Here is a 15,524-nt window from a genome sequence, read left to right as displayed (position 1 = left end):
TTCTATTTGTTATATTATCCTTATGCAAAATAAATATTTCCATGGATCACTCGTCTTTTTCTGTGATATTATGTAAATTATTTTTGATTCAGTTCAGTACAAATATAAATCAAAAATATAGCTTCCATATTTTTTAATAGCATGCAAGTGTCTTTTTCATATCTTTAACAATCTGTCTGATGCAAGCGTGAGTTCATTTTGTAACATTACCCAATGCACAATGTCCAGTGAACCTGCTTACAAGGTAGTCTTAAGTTAGTACACAACTTTTGTTTCCATTCCCCGAATCAAAAAGGCACATTGCAACTGCATTTAGTTTTAGTCTTAGTGTGCTAGTCTGTAACTCTGGCACACAACTGCAACAGCGCTAAACTCAAAAGTTAGTCTTGAGACTTTAAATATATGCTAAAAACCAGACTAACACAGAATCATCCAGGGCTCATGGCACACAGCAACTGACCCAGTCTGATTTCTCTTGTTCCGCATGAAAGCTTGAGATAAAATTTTTTTTTGCCTGTTGCTACATGGGGTAAGAAAATTAATAAAATATTGTTTTTTGCATTGAGTATTCTTTTAAATTAGAAAAACTGAAGAAAATGTGTGAACATTATCTGGAATAATTTTAACAAATCAAAAAAATTATAAACATTACAAAAATGCTAGAGATTCGGTTTATAAATGAGGATAACTTAACAACTGTGTAGCTAAAACTGAAGGCATATCAACTGCAAGAATATTTTACATAAGGTGAACCTGCCAAAATAGATGCTTGCTTTGTTTTAATAACAGCAATGCATTTGAACCAACAGGTGGGCAGTTCTCCAGTATTTTTGGTGCACATTTACCTTCCAAAAAAAAATACAAGAGGATCAACAGATTGCCAGTGTTTCTCTCTACTCCAAAATCTCTCTAACTCGGTGTTTGTACTCCTCCAGACTTCCTCAGGAAGAGATGCTACATGAGGCTTAGAAAACTGAATGACAAAATTTTCACAAAGTGGTATTATCCATGTTACAATACTGTACAGTTACAAAACACAATATTCATATTAACGATAGGTGTTTTGCATGAGTTTTTGGTAATTTTATATTTAATACGGCAGACCTAATAAGACGGCTGAACAGACATTCATATACAAAATTGCAGAAAACAAAGAGGACAGGACATGCATTCTTACCTCTCTTTTGCTATTGTCTTTCTAAACATGCTGAAGTAATGTTTGCTAAATTATTCATTTAAAGTGCAGGTTTAGAAACTGAATTAAAATATATTTCTCAAGTTGAGAAAATTGTGTAATTTAAAAGGGAGTAGATGCAGTCATTAACAAGAACTGTATCTGGTACCACATGATCAGAAGTCTGCTTATTTGCGAATCTGTCCCTGTCCCTGTATAGACTGAGGGTGGCCCATATTCAGTAGGATAGAAGCTTTCTTTGAGCCATGGATGTCTAGATTGAACAATAAGTACACTTTGAATAAAACTACATTAGACAAATAATAGTCATCAAATTTTCACTTTTTTAACCTCCTTTTTGTTTACAGAATCATGTATATATTTGGGGGTTTCAACAGTCTGCTTCTCAGTGATGTTTTGATGTTCACACCAGCCAGCTGTGCAGCCTTTCTCAGTAACAGCACCTGCACCCAAGCTGGTCCAGGCATCCGCTGCCTGTGGAATGCTACTTTGGAGAAGTGTTTGTCTTGGGAGTCTGCCAGCCCAGAGGAGGAACAGCAAGTCATCTCAACGTGCCCAGCTAAAGCATGTATGGCCTAGTATATTTTAGATTGTTATTTTTATCATAGATTAGCTGCTGTTATTATTGTTAATATTGCTTCACAATACTACACACCTGCTTGTCCATTATATACAATTGGCTGAATTGTCAAATTGCCTGCCAGTGGTTGAAGCAGGTGTACCTTTATTCACACTGACAACGTTTTTGTTCTTTACCGACTTTAAAATTGTTTCTTTTTTGCTACAAATGAACTTGATGAGTTCATTTGGCACAAATGGGTACTTCTTCAGCATAATGTGATTTGCCAAGCTGACATAGTTCCATTGCATTTTTCTGTTAATAACCTGATACTTGGCCTGCTCAACCAAATTTGACATGTGTCTCTTAGGTCTATGGTGTATTACACAGCTTTACATTTGACTAACAAGTAAACTTACCTGTAAAGTCATGGCAGTGTATTTAAATACACAAAATTTTGTGCTGGTCGTCACCTTTGACATGGTGTGTGACTGTGTACAAGTCATTTAACCTGCCTATGCACAATTTGTCAAATAGGCAGGTTTCTGCTTATTAAACACACTGTGTCTATGCTCACTATATAGAGGCACTATATCAGGTAAAGGTATTTTCTAAATTATAAGCAAGTTAAACAAAACTTGCTGAGTTTTATCCTCAGGAATGTATTGTTGATCCTGTTTAGCAAAACGTTCTTAAATGAAATAGAATAGTAAAAGCAATAGTCTTGCATATTGTCCAATATGCTTTTAAGAGTTCCAAAATACTGTATCATGTCTTTTGGATTTGCAATAGTTTAAGTGATCTTAAGATGCTGATATTAACATACGTAGTAAATTAACTGTCGCATTGCACCTCAAAGTAGCTTCTTATTTTCAGATAATTGCTTGACGGTCTCAAGTGTTTTTTCCCTACTCCCAATTTCAGTTGCTGACAATGAGAAATGTGATCAGTATACTGACTGCTACAGCTGCACAGCGAACACAAATGGCTGCCAGTGGTGTGGTGACCAATGCATTTCCATGAACAGCAACTGTACTGCAGTACCGGTGAGTGCTTTCTGACAAAGGATTAAGTGAAAGAAGGAACTCCTTGCCTATTGTGTTGGCTATTGGCATTATCTAATCAGATCTTAGAGACCTGAAAGTTTTCTAAACAACCTTTTTCCCTTTGTTAATTAGCTGAAATTGTGAAAATAATTGCAAAAATTACTAGTTAAAAACTGAGGTTGATTTCATATTATTGTTGGGGATATCCATGTTGTCATGGTTTATCAGAAACATAATATGCTATAATTTTTCCCTATATATCTGCTAACAAGTGCATAGCCCTGGCATTTCTACATTAACTGTCAGTTTCTCACTGATTTTATATTTATTTATTTTTTTTTTAATTTCACTGTTGACTTGATCTTGCCTCTATCCTTTTAAGAGTCCAATTTCTGAGTACGAGGCATGCCGCAAAGATAACCCAGAGTATGTCTGCAATAAGAAGACAAGCTGTAAGAGCTGCGCCATGGATCAGAACTGCCAGTGGGAGCCACGAAACCAAGAGTGCATTGCCCTTCCTGGTGAGCTTGCTTTTTCATAGTAAATGTTCCCATTTGGCAGTTGCAGAGATTGAAATTGGTCAATTGCTAAGCTAAGTAAAATGAGTTTGATTTCATGTTCATAGTGCTTCACTGTTGTCTGTGTTTTAGGTAAATTGTTCTTGTAACATGATGCTAAGTGTATCAATAAAATGAAAAGCAGTTTTACAGTGGGTACGGAAAGTATTCAGACCCCCTTCAATATTTCACTCTTTGTTATTTTGCAGCCATTTGCTAAAATCATTTAAATAATTTTTTTTCCTCATTAATGTACACACAGCACCCCATATTGACAGACAAAAAAAAAGAATTTTTGAAATTGTTGCAGATTTATTAAAAAAGAAAAACTGAAATATCACATGGTCCTAAGTATTCAGACCCTTTGCTCAGTATTTAGTAGAAGTACCCTTTTGAGCTAAAAAAAGCCATGAGTCTTCTTGGGAAAGATGCAACAAGTTTTTCACACCTGGATTTGGGAATCCTCTGCCATTCCTCCTTGCAGATCCTCTCCAGTTCTGTTAGGTTGGACTTTCATTAGTCAATAAATCAGTCTTTTTTGTGTTTGAAGCCATTCAATGATAACTTCCTCTCAGTCCCCTATAGTCAACATAAATAATTTACTTAATACCTTATCTTGCATAAATAATTATTTTTTAAGTAGCATAATATTGAATTTATTAATTAATAAAGGAAACTTTCTGCCATATTGTGTCATGTGCATGCTCAAGTTTTGCTAGATCTGAGTCCTAAGCCACAATTCCCAGTTTTGTTGTGGATGTTTATGTATTTATAAAAGTTGTTCACTCAATTAACTTCAGTAGGTTGTTTTTTTATAATACATATGATGTTTTCATACACTATCTCTATTTAGAACATGACAGTTACTTTTTTTATTCATATATTAGTATTTAATCAATTTCAGGGTCATGAAAACTCAAAGCTATCCTAAAAGATTATGTGAAACTCGGGATCCAATCCTGGATGAGGACAGTGACATTTCCTCACACTGGCTCAATTTGTTTGGGATAAAAGAGGAAAGTTCAACCAACTAAAATAAACCCCCCAAAGACCAGGGGTCTCATTTATAAAACTTTGTGTGGATTCAAGTAGGGATTTCTTGATATTAGAATTTTGGCATTCGATACCAATACCATTCAAATTTTGTGATACTCAGTACCTTTTTGATACCTTAGTAAAGAGAGAGAGCCCATTCAATGACTTTTTATTAAAGTACCTTCATTTATTTAAGAGAACAATATTGTCCCATTTTCAGTAATGCAATATCTGTATACAGTGGAACCTCGGTTCACGACCATAATTCGTTCCAGAACTTTGGTCGTGAACCGAAGCAGTTTCTCCCCATAGGATTGTATGTAAATACAATTAATCCGTTCCAGACCGTACAGACTGTATGTAAATATATGTAAAGATTAAGCACAAATATAGTTAATTACACCATAGAATGCACAGTGTAATAGTGAACTAATGTAAAAACATTGAATAACACTGACACAAAACACACAGGCTCCCTGCTCAGCTACAAGAGCTGGCTCGCTCGCTCTCTCTCTCTCTCTCTCTCTGTAGCACACACACCACCAAAGCCCCTCCCTCCGCTACAGGAGCAGGCTGGCTCACGCGTTCTCTCTGTAGCGCGTGCGCACGCCACACCCCTATCTTCCCCCATCCCTTCCCTTTTAGCTGCCCCCCTCTCTCTGCGCTTGCTTGCTCGCGCTCTCTAATCTCTCTGTAGCACATGCTCGCGCAGCATTTTTTTTAAAATGAGTTTTAAGCACAGCAGAAAAAAACGAACATTAAAACAAATCCGAAGTGCATGCAAAAACCAACTCGCAAGCAACCAAAAAAGAAAGATTGCAGGAGATCACGCTATTAAACTTAAAGCCTGATCGCTGTAAACACTGTTTTTAAAATGAGTTTTAAGCACAGCAGAAAAAAACGAACAGCGGACAAATCCGACGTGCATTTAAAAACCAACTCACAAGCAACCAAAAAAGTAACATTGCAACAAATCACACGATGAAGTCCTCCATGTAAACAATTTTTTTAATGAGTTTTAAGCACAGGGGAAAAAATGAACATTTGAAAAAAAGAGAAAAGTAACACTGCAACAAATCACAGCATGATCTGAAAAACTAACTTTTGAAAAATCCGTAATACAAAAACTACTGTACAGTACAGTACAAACCACCAAGAAAACTAACCTTGCATGAGTCGAGTTCTGGCATGAAGTGTTTTCCTTCAGGTGTTTTCTCTCTTGTGATTTCTTGGGTTTCTGGTGCTTTTAGCTGTTTAGCTGGTGGGAGTGAAAGCCTCATGCAGCCATTCCAAAAACAAACTCCTTGTGACCCAGTCCTTCGTGTTTGCGCCCCACATTACTGGCAGTCTGGCTTTGTTTACATTGTGCTGCTTGAAAGCACGAGGGTTCTCAAATTGGTAAATGGTAAACAGTTTTTCCACCTCTTGTAATTTCTTTCTTTACTTCGATTTCAATTTTCTCACCACTATTCACTTGCTAAGAAGCCAATGGAAGGAGAACAATGAACAGAGAGCTCTTGCAGCCACGCGGCTTGCTCGCTTTCTCTCTCTCTTTCTTTCTCTCTCAGGCTGCCTGTGCTGGGGGGATGGTGCGCTAGCACGTACAGCCTGCAAATAGGCAGGCAAACACGTGCAGCAATCTCCTCCTCCTCCTCCTCCTCCTCCCCCTCCCCAGCAGGCACATGGAACTGGGGGGATGGTTTGCCTGCCTATCTGCAGCCAGTAAGTGCAAGCCAACACGTGCAGCAATCTCCTCCTCCCCCTCCCCAGCAGGCACGTGCTCGCTCGCTCTTGCTCGCTCTCTCTTGCTCTTGCTCGCTCGCTCTCTCTCACTCTCTCTCAGCTCAGCTCAGGCAGGCAAGGGAAACTGGCTTGTTCGTATACCGAGTGCGTGGTTGTGAACCGAGGCAAAAGTTTGGCGAGCTTTTTGGTCGTGAACCGGGACGTTCGTGAACCGAGGTTCCACTGTATATAATTCATTAAGGCAATACAACCATGGAAAGCACGCCAGAAGGGGCGTGGATTCAGTAAGCCGCCAACAAGTGAGACACCTATGGCTCACGCAGGAAGGAGCCACGCCCACCAACTCCAAGACCATTGGATACGACGATAACTCCCAGAGCCACGCCCACCAACTGGGACGCGACGACACAGAAAAACCGGCGTCATTTATATTCGTCTGTCGTAGAGGTCACATGCAGCTCCGACCCACGTTGACTGTTAATAGAGGCATGTTTCTCGCGGAGGTGAATCGCCATATGCGGCGTGTAAAACTGTTTGCGAGGGGTATCCCATGGGATCCTTAAAACGTTCCTTTACAACTGAGGTTAAAACACAATGAAGTGAGCAGTCTTTAAAAAAACGAGTTTTCGGCTACGACGCACGACTGCGTGCACTATAGCAAACGGTTTTACACGCTACATACAGCAATTCGCATCCGCGACAAACATGCGTCTTCTTACATACTCCTGCACTTTGTACACACCCCCATCCCACTGTGGTCGGGTGTCTTGGTGGATTATACATAGAAAGGCAGCCAAAACCGCACAGAGCAATGAAAAGTCTACGTGAGTCACAGGTGCATCTGGACTGTACAAAGACGACAACGACTCGAGTGACGAGTTGGAGGTGGGCACATGAGCAGGCAGTGTATACTAAACGAGAAATCAGCAGACTAGCATGATGGAGGGAGCGGAGTGGATGTCCTTCTCCTCTCCTCCCGTTCCACCCTGAGCGCCGCATGGACGATTGTGTGTTGGTTCGTTCCGTGCATTGGTTAAAACCCAATGAAGGAAGCAGTCTTTAAAAACCAATAAGCCCTGTCACTCTGTTTCATTACCGTTTCACCTTTTTCACCAATGCAGGCCCCGCAACAGGTGATCCGGCAGTGTCATTCCCATGACCCGCCGGGCAGCCACCCGGGTAACCAAAGTCTTTGGGTTCAGGGGGGAGTATGTTTACAAAGCTGAAGCTTAAAGGAATTGACGGAAGGGCACCACCAGGTGTGGAGCCTTTCGCTTCATTTGACTCAACAGAGGAAACCTCACCCGGCCCAGACACAGACAGGATTAACAGATTGATTGATAGCTCTTTCTCGATTCTGTGGGTGGTGGTGCATGGCAGTTCTTAGTTGGTGGAGTGATTTGGCTGGTTATTTCCGAAAACGAATGAGACTCCCGCCTGCTAAATAGTTACACGACCCAACAGCGGTCGGCGTCCAAATTCTTAGAGGGACAAGTGGCTTTCAGCCACGTGAGACTAAGCATTAACAGGTCTGTGATGCACTTGTATGTCCGGTACTGCACGCGAGCTACACTGAATGGATCAACGTGTGTCTACCCGGCGTGGGTAAGCCGTTGAACCCCATTCGTGATGGAGACCGTGGCTTCCAATTGTTCCCCACGAACGAGAAATTCCCAGTACGTGCAGGTCATACGCTCGCACTGATTATGTCCCTGCCCTTTGTAAAGCCCCCCATGATCGGGTGACTTGGTGGATTATATATAAAAAAAAAAAGCAGCCGGAACCGCAAAGAACAATGAAAAGTCAACGTGGAAAGCGACTGAGGCGGTGTTTGGAAAATTGACATTTCAATGTGACTCACAGGTGCGTGTGGACTGTACACAGACGAAAGCGACTCAGGTAGGGAGTTGGGGGCGTGCACATAAGCGGGCAGTGCGTACTGAGCGCTGTTCAACCCGTCCTTCGCTTTGGAAGGAGAAAGCGCGACGGCACTCCTCCGGTTTTTTTAGTCACGGACAATTGTATGTTGGTTCGTAGCGTGCATTGTTGCAAAGTTACTTTTCTTGGTGGTTTATTAAATTAACGGATTTTTCAAATGTTTATTTTTTCCTCTGTGCTTAAAAATCATTTAAAAAGCGGCCTGATTATGCGGCATATGCTACGAAGCGGGTTGACTAGTACTGTAAAATACTTTATACATATACTAACAGTAACAATAACTTGTGCTTTACATTAAGGTATATGGTTTGTAAACATGCTTTTTTCATTGTATTTTAGATTCTAGTAGAAAGTAGATGTAAAACTGATGTTTTTTCCAGTTTACATCAATTATGTTTGCCATTACCACTTCATAAGAAACCACAATTAAGCTGTATCTGTTTGTGGGAATTAGAATGTATTGTCTTCTGCCTTGATGACTTCCTGCAACTCATGTTTCTGATAGAAATGCTTCTTATTTCTTCTTGGGAAAGGGAAATAATGAAAATAGTACATACAAGAAAGTTAAATTCAGTAGAGTTCATTAAGCAAAGGGTCAGGGTAATTAACTTTCTTTCCCCTTATTAACTTTTAGAAAACATTTGTGGGGAGAATTGGCACCTGGTTGGTAACTCATGCTTGAAATTTACAACGGCCAAAGACAACTATGACAATGCTAAGCTGTCATGTCGCAACAACAATGCTGCACTGGCATCTCTAACAACACAGAAGAAAGTGGAATTTGTGCTTAAGGAGCTACAAATTATGCATGTCTTGGTAAGAGAAGGCCTGCAGGCCTAAAATCCTTAGCCTTGATTACGCAATTAGATATAAGAAACTTTCACAGATACAAACTGATAAGATAATTTATTAAAACATAATCTATCTGGAAATCTGTGAAAAACTGCTGGCATATTTCTTGCTGGCTGTTGTGTGTGGTGTTTCTCTTATTTATTTACTTTTTGTTAAAATTGTTTTCTTGAATTCCTTATGTGTATTTGTAGTGGAATGATGCATCAAAATATAGAAAAAAAAACTATAGTTTTGTATAATAACTGCAGGACACATACAGACTAAATTCAGTAGTTTGAGCAGTGCCCATATTAAATTTAAATTACTAATCTCTTGGCTGCCTCCATTTTATTCAATACTCTGATTGGACTCACAGAGCAGGTGCTGTAGCACAAATTTATTTTGTACTTTGGAGGTGATGTTGGCCACTATAAATTCAAAGCTGTTCTCTTTTGTCTTCAGTTGTTTTATTGTACAAAGGTCCACTAGAAAATAACCTGTTTTATCCTAATGTATTTCACAATGTAAACCATCCTTACTGAATTTTTTGCATTTTTATTTTTTATTTTTTTTTTTTTGTGTAAGCAGTATAAAGCCACGGTGACTCCTTGGGTAGGCCTACGCAAAATCAATGTGTCTTACTGGTGCTGGGAGGACATGTCTCCTTTTACCAACACATCTCTGCAGTGGTTACCTGGAGAACCCAGTGATGCTGGCTTTTGTGGATACCTAGCTGAGCCCTCCCAGTCGGGCTTGAAAGCAGCCACCTGTGTCAATTCTGTCAATGGCAGCTTATGTGAACGTCCAGGTAAGCTTGTGGCTATAGAAATAAAAGCTTAAATTTGACTATGTACAATATTTGTAGAGAAAATGTAGGCATGAACAATCTTGTACTTTAAACTCGTCCAGTCAATTAATTTTATTAGAATTCTTCAAACAGAGGTATTAAAGAGTGCATTTACAGTACCACACAGGGTCTGAGGTTATATAAATACCACAATCTTCCAGCTGATTTACCTTTTACAATAACTAACTGGATTCATTTATTTTCTTTGTTGCTTTCTTGCTTTACTTTACACTACACTATTGTATTACCACTAGTTTCATCTGTAACATGCCTAGTTAGTTGAAAGTGTTTGGACGTTTACAACTGTGAGTGGTATTTTAAATTTTATATATTGCAAGGTGGTGTGTTTCTGTTGTATAACACATTTGCAAATGTTTTTGAAACTGTATATCACTATAATTAAAATAAAGACATTTTTGAAGTTATTTTGTAGAAAAAAAAGGTGATTAATTACAATTAATAGTTTTTAATTGTTGTTGGTGAAAAGTTGGCAGGTGAAGAGTCAAAACACGGTTTTGGCTAATGTCATAATGTGTATAGCTTATTCAAGAGGTTAGCAGCTGCAGTGACCTAATAATAATATTATTACTTATTTCATTGATGCCTTTATCCAAGGTGGTTTTCAACATTTCAAATACAATCAGTTGTATATCTTTTCTTCCTGTGTTTGATTGACACACACAGACTGCAGAGCTTCCTGTGTTTGATCGACATAGGCATGCTGACAAAGTACATGTGCATAATATAAGTAAATAAATATAGGTAAACAATATTCGATGTGGCTTTTATGTAAGTAACATATAATTTTTTTTTTTTTTTTATATGAAGACCATCAAAAAACATAATCACAAACAGAGTTTTGCACAATACCGTGGTGAGCTCTGTAGGCCCTGCTGTTTCGTTGAAGGACATGCGTGTTGCAGATTCGTTGGCAGGATGACACCCTACCTCTTGCTGCATCCAAATGGCGCGATTTTTCACCTTTATGCCTGGTGCAGTTGTGTTCTTATTTGTGACTGGACATTTCTTGCACAGAGGGCTTCTGTTCTCTTTCTCTGATGTAGAACCCTCATCGGAGTTCACCTCTGTTATAGCAAATCTTTATTTGAAAACTAACAGTGTCAGATCGGAGGGAGTATGAACATGAAAGAGAGAGAATAAAACTGAATTTAAAAAAAGAAAAAAAGCTAAACTTTTACAAGTACCATACATTTACACTGGCTGTTACAGATTCAAATCAAATACATGTTATTATTATACAGTATAATAGTAACAATAAAGAGCAGCTTGCTACTCAAAATGGTAAATGCAAGACAAACCCACAATTGAACCTGCAATCTTTTGATTATGAGACAGCAGTTCTTACCTCTGCACCAGCTAAGTGGTCGCATAAACATTGTTCCCTAACCCAATTTCTTTGTCTTCGGTTATATTCCTGGATAAAAATGCACTTGTTTTGTTATACTTATACCTTTTGTGAAAGTGTTTATTTGATATTTGGACTTCGGTCTTTACACATTATACACTTCATGTCAAACTTTTGTCATTGGTACTATAACATGAAAAAAGTTTCTATTTTAGTTGTGTTCAAAATTTCTTGCCTCGCATTTCCTGTCATCCTGCAATTACACAGATTGTTGTACACATGAAGCACACAAGAAATGCATGTGTTCCAAATAACAATATATATTGCTCAAAATTATGATAGGAACACTTTTTAATCAGAGTATAGCATCAGGTCAGTGAAACTTCTGGGACATTGATCAGTTCTGTAGCAGAGGGTTTGTTAATCAGTCTCAGCTGGTTTGGTGTTAATGAAATTAATAACAGGTGCACTAGGGGGGCAACAATGAGACGACCCCCAAAACAGGAATGGTTTAAAAGGTGGAGGCCACTGACATTTTTCCCTCATCTTTTCTGACTGTTTTTTCACTACTTTTACATTTGGCTACGGTCAGTGTCACTACTGGCAGAATGAGGCGATACCTGGACCCTACAGAGGCTACCCAGGTAGTCAAACTTCTCCAGGATGGCACATCAATACGTGCCATTTTCATAAGGTTTGCTGTGTCTCCCAGCACAGTCTCGAGGGCATGGAGGAGATTCCTGTAGACAGGCAGTTACTCTAGGAGAGCTGGACAGGGCCGTAGAAGGTCCCTTAACCCATCAGCAGGACTACTATCTACTCCTTTGGGCAAGGAGGAACATGAGCCCTACAAAATTACCTCCAGCAGGCCATTGGTGACTGTCTCTGACCAAACAATCAGAAACAGACTTCATGAAGGGGGTAGCCTGAGCACCAGACACCCTCTAGGTGGGCCCTGTGCTCACTGCCTGGCATCGTGGAGCTCGATTGACATTTGCCATAGAATACCAGAATTGGCAGGTCCACCACTGGCACCCTGTGCTTTTCACAGATGAGAGCAGGTTCACCCTGCACATGTGACAAATGTGAAAGGGTCTGGAGAAACCGTGGATAACGTTATGCTGCCTGTAACATCTTTCAGCATGACCGGTTTGGTGGTGGGTCGGTGATGGTTTGGTGAGGCATATCCGTGGAGGGATGCACAGACCTCTACAGGCTAGATAATGGCACCTTGACTGCCATTAGGTATTGGGATAAAATCCTTGGACCCATTGTTAGACCATATGCTGGTGCAGTGGGTTCTTTTTACCTCCTGGTGCACGACAATACCCAACCTTATGTGGCAAGAGTATTAAGGCAATTCCTGGAGGATGAAGGACCACTGGGACATTATGTTTCGTCGTTCCAACGCTGCCAGGTTGCACCTCAGACTTTCCAGAAGCTCAGTGATGCCCTGGTCCAGATCTGGGAGGAAATCCCCCAGGACTCCATCTGTCATCTCATTAGGAGCATGCTCCAACGTTGTCAGGCATGCATACAAGCACGTAGAGGCCATACAAACTACTTAGTGCGATTCTGAATGTTTTTGAATTCAGCCATCTGTAGGTTGATAATTTTCATTTCCATTAAACAATGTGACATCCTTTTGTTCCCAACACATTACTCAGTCCATATCTATATAGATATCCAGCATGATTTTTTCCCCCCATTGAGATCTGATGTATTCTTAAAGTGTTCCTTTACTTTTTTTGAGCAGTCCTCATGTGAAGGAGATAGTTTTAGACATCTGAGTGTAAAACAGTTTCTGAGATAAATACATATTAGAGAGGTTAGTTAGTGAGAGTTCAGTTCAACTTTTATAAGACAAGATTGGGGAACTGAACAGAAACACATACATAAATAAATGGCATGGCCAATCAATGGTTTAGGAATAATCTTGGGTTTCTATATTTGGGGTGCATAAGAATCTGGTAAAACAAGGCTAAGTGGATTAGTAAACCAGCAGAAGCTTCCTTCCTAATTACTTTCCACATTTAATGGACAGGTATCAATTGTAATTACAGTTATTCAGCAACAGGGACTGCATTTTACCAAAATATGATAAATAGCATGCATGCAAGGTTTAAGGGTAATTAAGAACCATATTGCAAAACATAAAATGTAATTGTTTTATTCTGTTGCCCTCTATAAATCCAGAGTTGGTCAAGAAGATATTGTTTCTTTGTAATTTATATTAAAGTACTGTTCCTGATTATTAACTAGGTAGACTTATTCATAAATTAATACATGCAAAATTAAGAAATGTAAGTTTTATGGGTGGAAAAAGCAGAAAATACCCTTTTTATGTACAACCATTGTACTTCCATGTGTGATTCGGGACTTATGGGTGACCTTCATACTCATGTAATTAAATTCAGTGTAGATAGGTTAAAATTCCTTCATGAAAAAAATATAAAAAGTCTTGAATTGAGGGTTAGCAGCTTTATTTTTTGTCTCCATAAAACAGCTGTAATTTGGAACATGCACACCTCAGTTTTGGTTGCTGTTTTGTTGTTGAGAAATTCAAGCAAGTATACTTGAATTCATACAATGGAGGACCAGGATACATTACAGTAACATAATACATTTATGTTTAAACAAATATCTTTGTTTGAATTAAACTGTTTTCCACCAAACAAGTCAAATGTTTTAATTTAAACACAAAACTTTTATTTGTATACTCATTGTGGACCGTGTTTACACACAAATATATTAGTATGTCAATCAAACTTATTTTCCAGTTATTTCACCTGATCTTTAACATTCTCTGCATAGCGTAAATAGACTTGTACATTTAGATTTTTAATTTTTAAAAAAAAAATTGAAAGATCAGGCGATGAATGTCTCTTATTGGGCATTATCTTTTTACTATATATTGCACTTACATTTTAAAAATTAAAGTGCTTAAATGTGATGAATGTGTGATTATATACTTATTTTAGTTACTAAGATTGTTAGCTGAGCTCATTAGTTTTGTTTTTGCAACACCCTGTTCCGACCATATTGTATTACTTTTGTTTGTTTGTTTTTTATTTCTCTTTTTTCTTCTCTCCTTACCTTTCAGCAAATCACAGTGCCAAACAGTGTCGCACCCCTTGTGCCTTGCGTGCGACTTGCAGTGAATGTACCAGTGGAAGTTCTGAATGCATGTGGTGCAGCAACATGAAGCAGTGTGTTGACTCAAATGCCTATGTGGCCTCCTTTCCTTTTGGGCAGTGTATGGAGTGGTACACAATGAACAGCTGTCCACGTAAGCATTCAGTCACTAAACTTCCTCTTAGCCACATTAGCAGTATGGCATCAGTGTTTAGAGACTTTCTGTTAGGTGCTTTTTTCTTTATAAACTGATATGTCACTTATATTTTTGTCACTGCATACAAAGTATCAGAATTTCAGATGTCAGAAATTTGCACACATAACCTCTTCCTGTGCTTGAATACTTATCCAAGGTTATGTAATATAAAATTGCACATTTTCAACTTTGCATTTACAAAATGCATTACAAATGATTTTCTTGGCATGTTAGTTGAAACCCAGTGTGAAAAGCATTTAAAAAGTACAAAAACCTTTGCTTTGTAGTTGCCCCTACTGTGTGCCAAAGATAACTAGCCTTTTCTGCACTTCTGGGAGAAGTTGTTGTTGGGTAAATTCTTTTCTGGTTATCCTAAACAGTAGCAGAATTGTAAAACAAGAGCTTCTGTAGTGTCTGTCTGTGTTCAAATTTTAAACAGAAGCATTCTTACCCAAGGTTTTCCCAATGGTGACACATAGAGAAGAAAATGGTACAAAGAGATAAACAAAACCTTTTTTTTTTTTTTTTTACACCATGGCAACATTTGTATTTGTAGCATGTGCTTCATGTCTGAGTGCATAAAATTTTCATTCTGCCTTAAGGCTTGTGATGTACCTTTTTAGCTGGAACAACTTTGGTATTGTACGGACACAGTAATTAAGTTTTGAAAGGGCAAACTCTCTTGTTTTGGAGTAATTGATGTGGGAGTCTGCACTGAGGAAAACAGCACAGCAGATACCTCCTCAATGGAACATGACTGTGCAATGACACCTGCTCCTTAGCAACTGCAATGCAATTAAATTAATCTAAACTCATTTTTTTCTGACAGATCATATGAACCACAAGTTTAAATACTGTATGTCCATACATTTCATGGCAGGAATTTAATAATCAATCAATCAATCAACATTTATTTATATAGCACATATTCATACAAAAAAATGTAGCTCAAAGTGCTTTACAAAATGAATAGAGAAATAGAAGACACAATAAAAGATAAACATAAGTCAACATTAATTAACATAGAATAAGAGTAAGGTCCGATGGCCAGGGTGGACAGAAAAAACAAAAAAACT

General features: G+C 38.6%; 1 protein-coding gene across 2 annotated transcripts in view; it reads left to right on the top strand.

Moving 5' to 3' along the window:
* atrn (attractin) overlaps positions 1-15,524 on the top strand; it is a 295,073-nt gene that overhangs the window by 145,263 nt on the left and 134,286 nt on the right. For both annotated transcript variants that reach the window (XM_039751934.1, XM_039751935.1), the window contains exons 12-17: positions 1,543-1,763; positions 2,679-2,800; positions 3,183-3,321; positions 8,708-8,889; positions 9,493-9,712; positions 14,221-14,406. In XM_039751934.1, coding sequence (XP_039607868.1) covers positions 1,543-1,763; positions 2,679-2,800; positions 3,183-3,321; positions 8,708-8,889; positions 9,493-9,712; positions 14,221-14,406 — 1,070 coding nt within the window. The remainder of the gene's footprint in view (positions 1-1,542; positions 1,764-2,678; positions 2,801-3,182; positions 3,322-8,707; positions 8,890-9,492; positions 9,713-14,220; positions 14,407-15,524) is intronic.

This window comes from Polypterus senegalus, chromosome 4 (genome assembly GCF_016835505.1).
Source record: "Polypterus senegalus isolate Bchr_013 chromosome 4, ASM1683550v1, whole genome shotgun sequence".
NCBI classification, from domain to species: Eukaryota; Metazoa; Chordata; class Cladistia; order Polypteriformes; family Polypteridae; genus Polypterus; species Polypterus senegalus.
The sequence above is the reverse complement of the archived record's forward strand: the minus strand, read 5'-3'. Positions and strand labels throughout refer to the sequence as shown.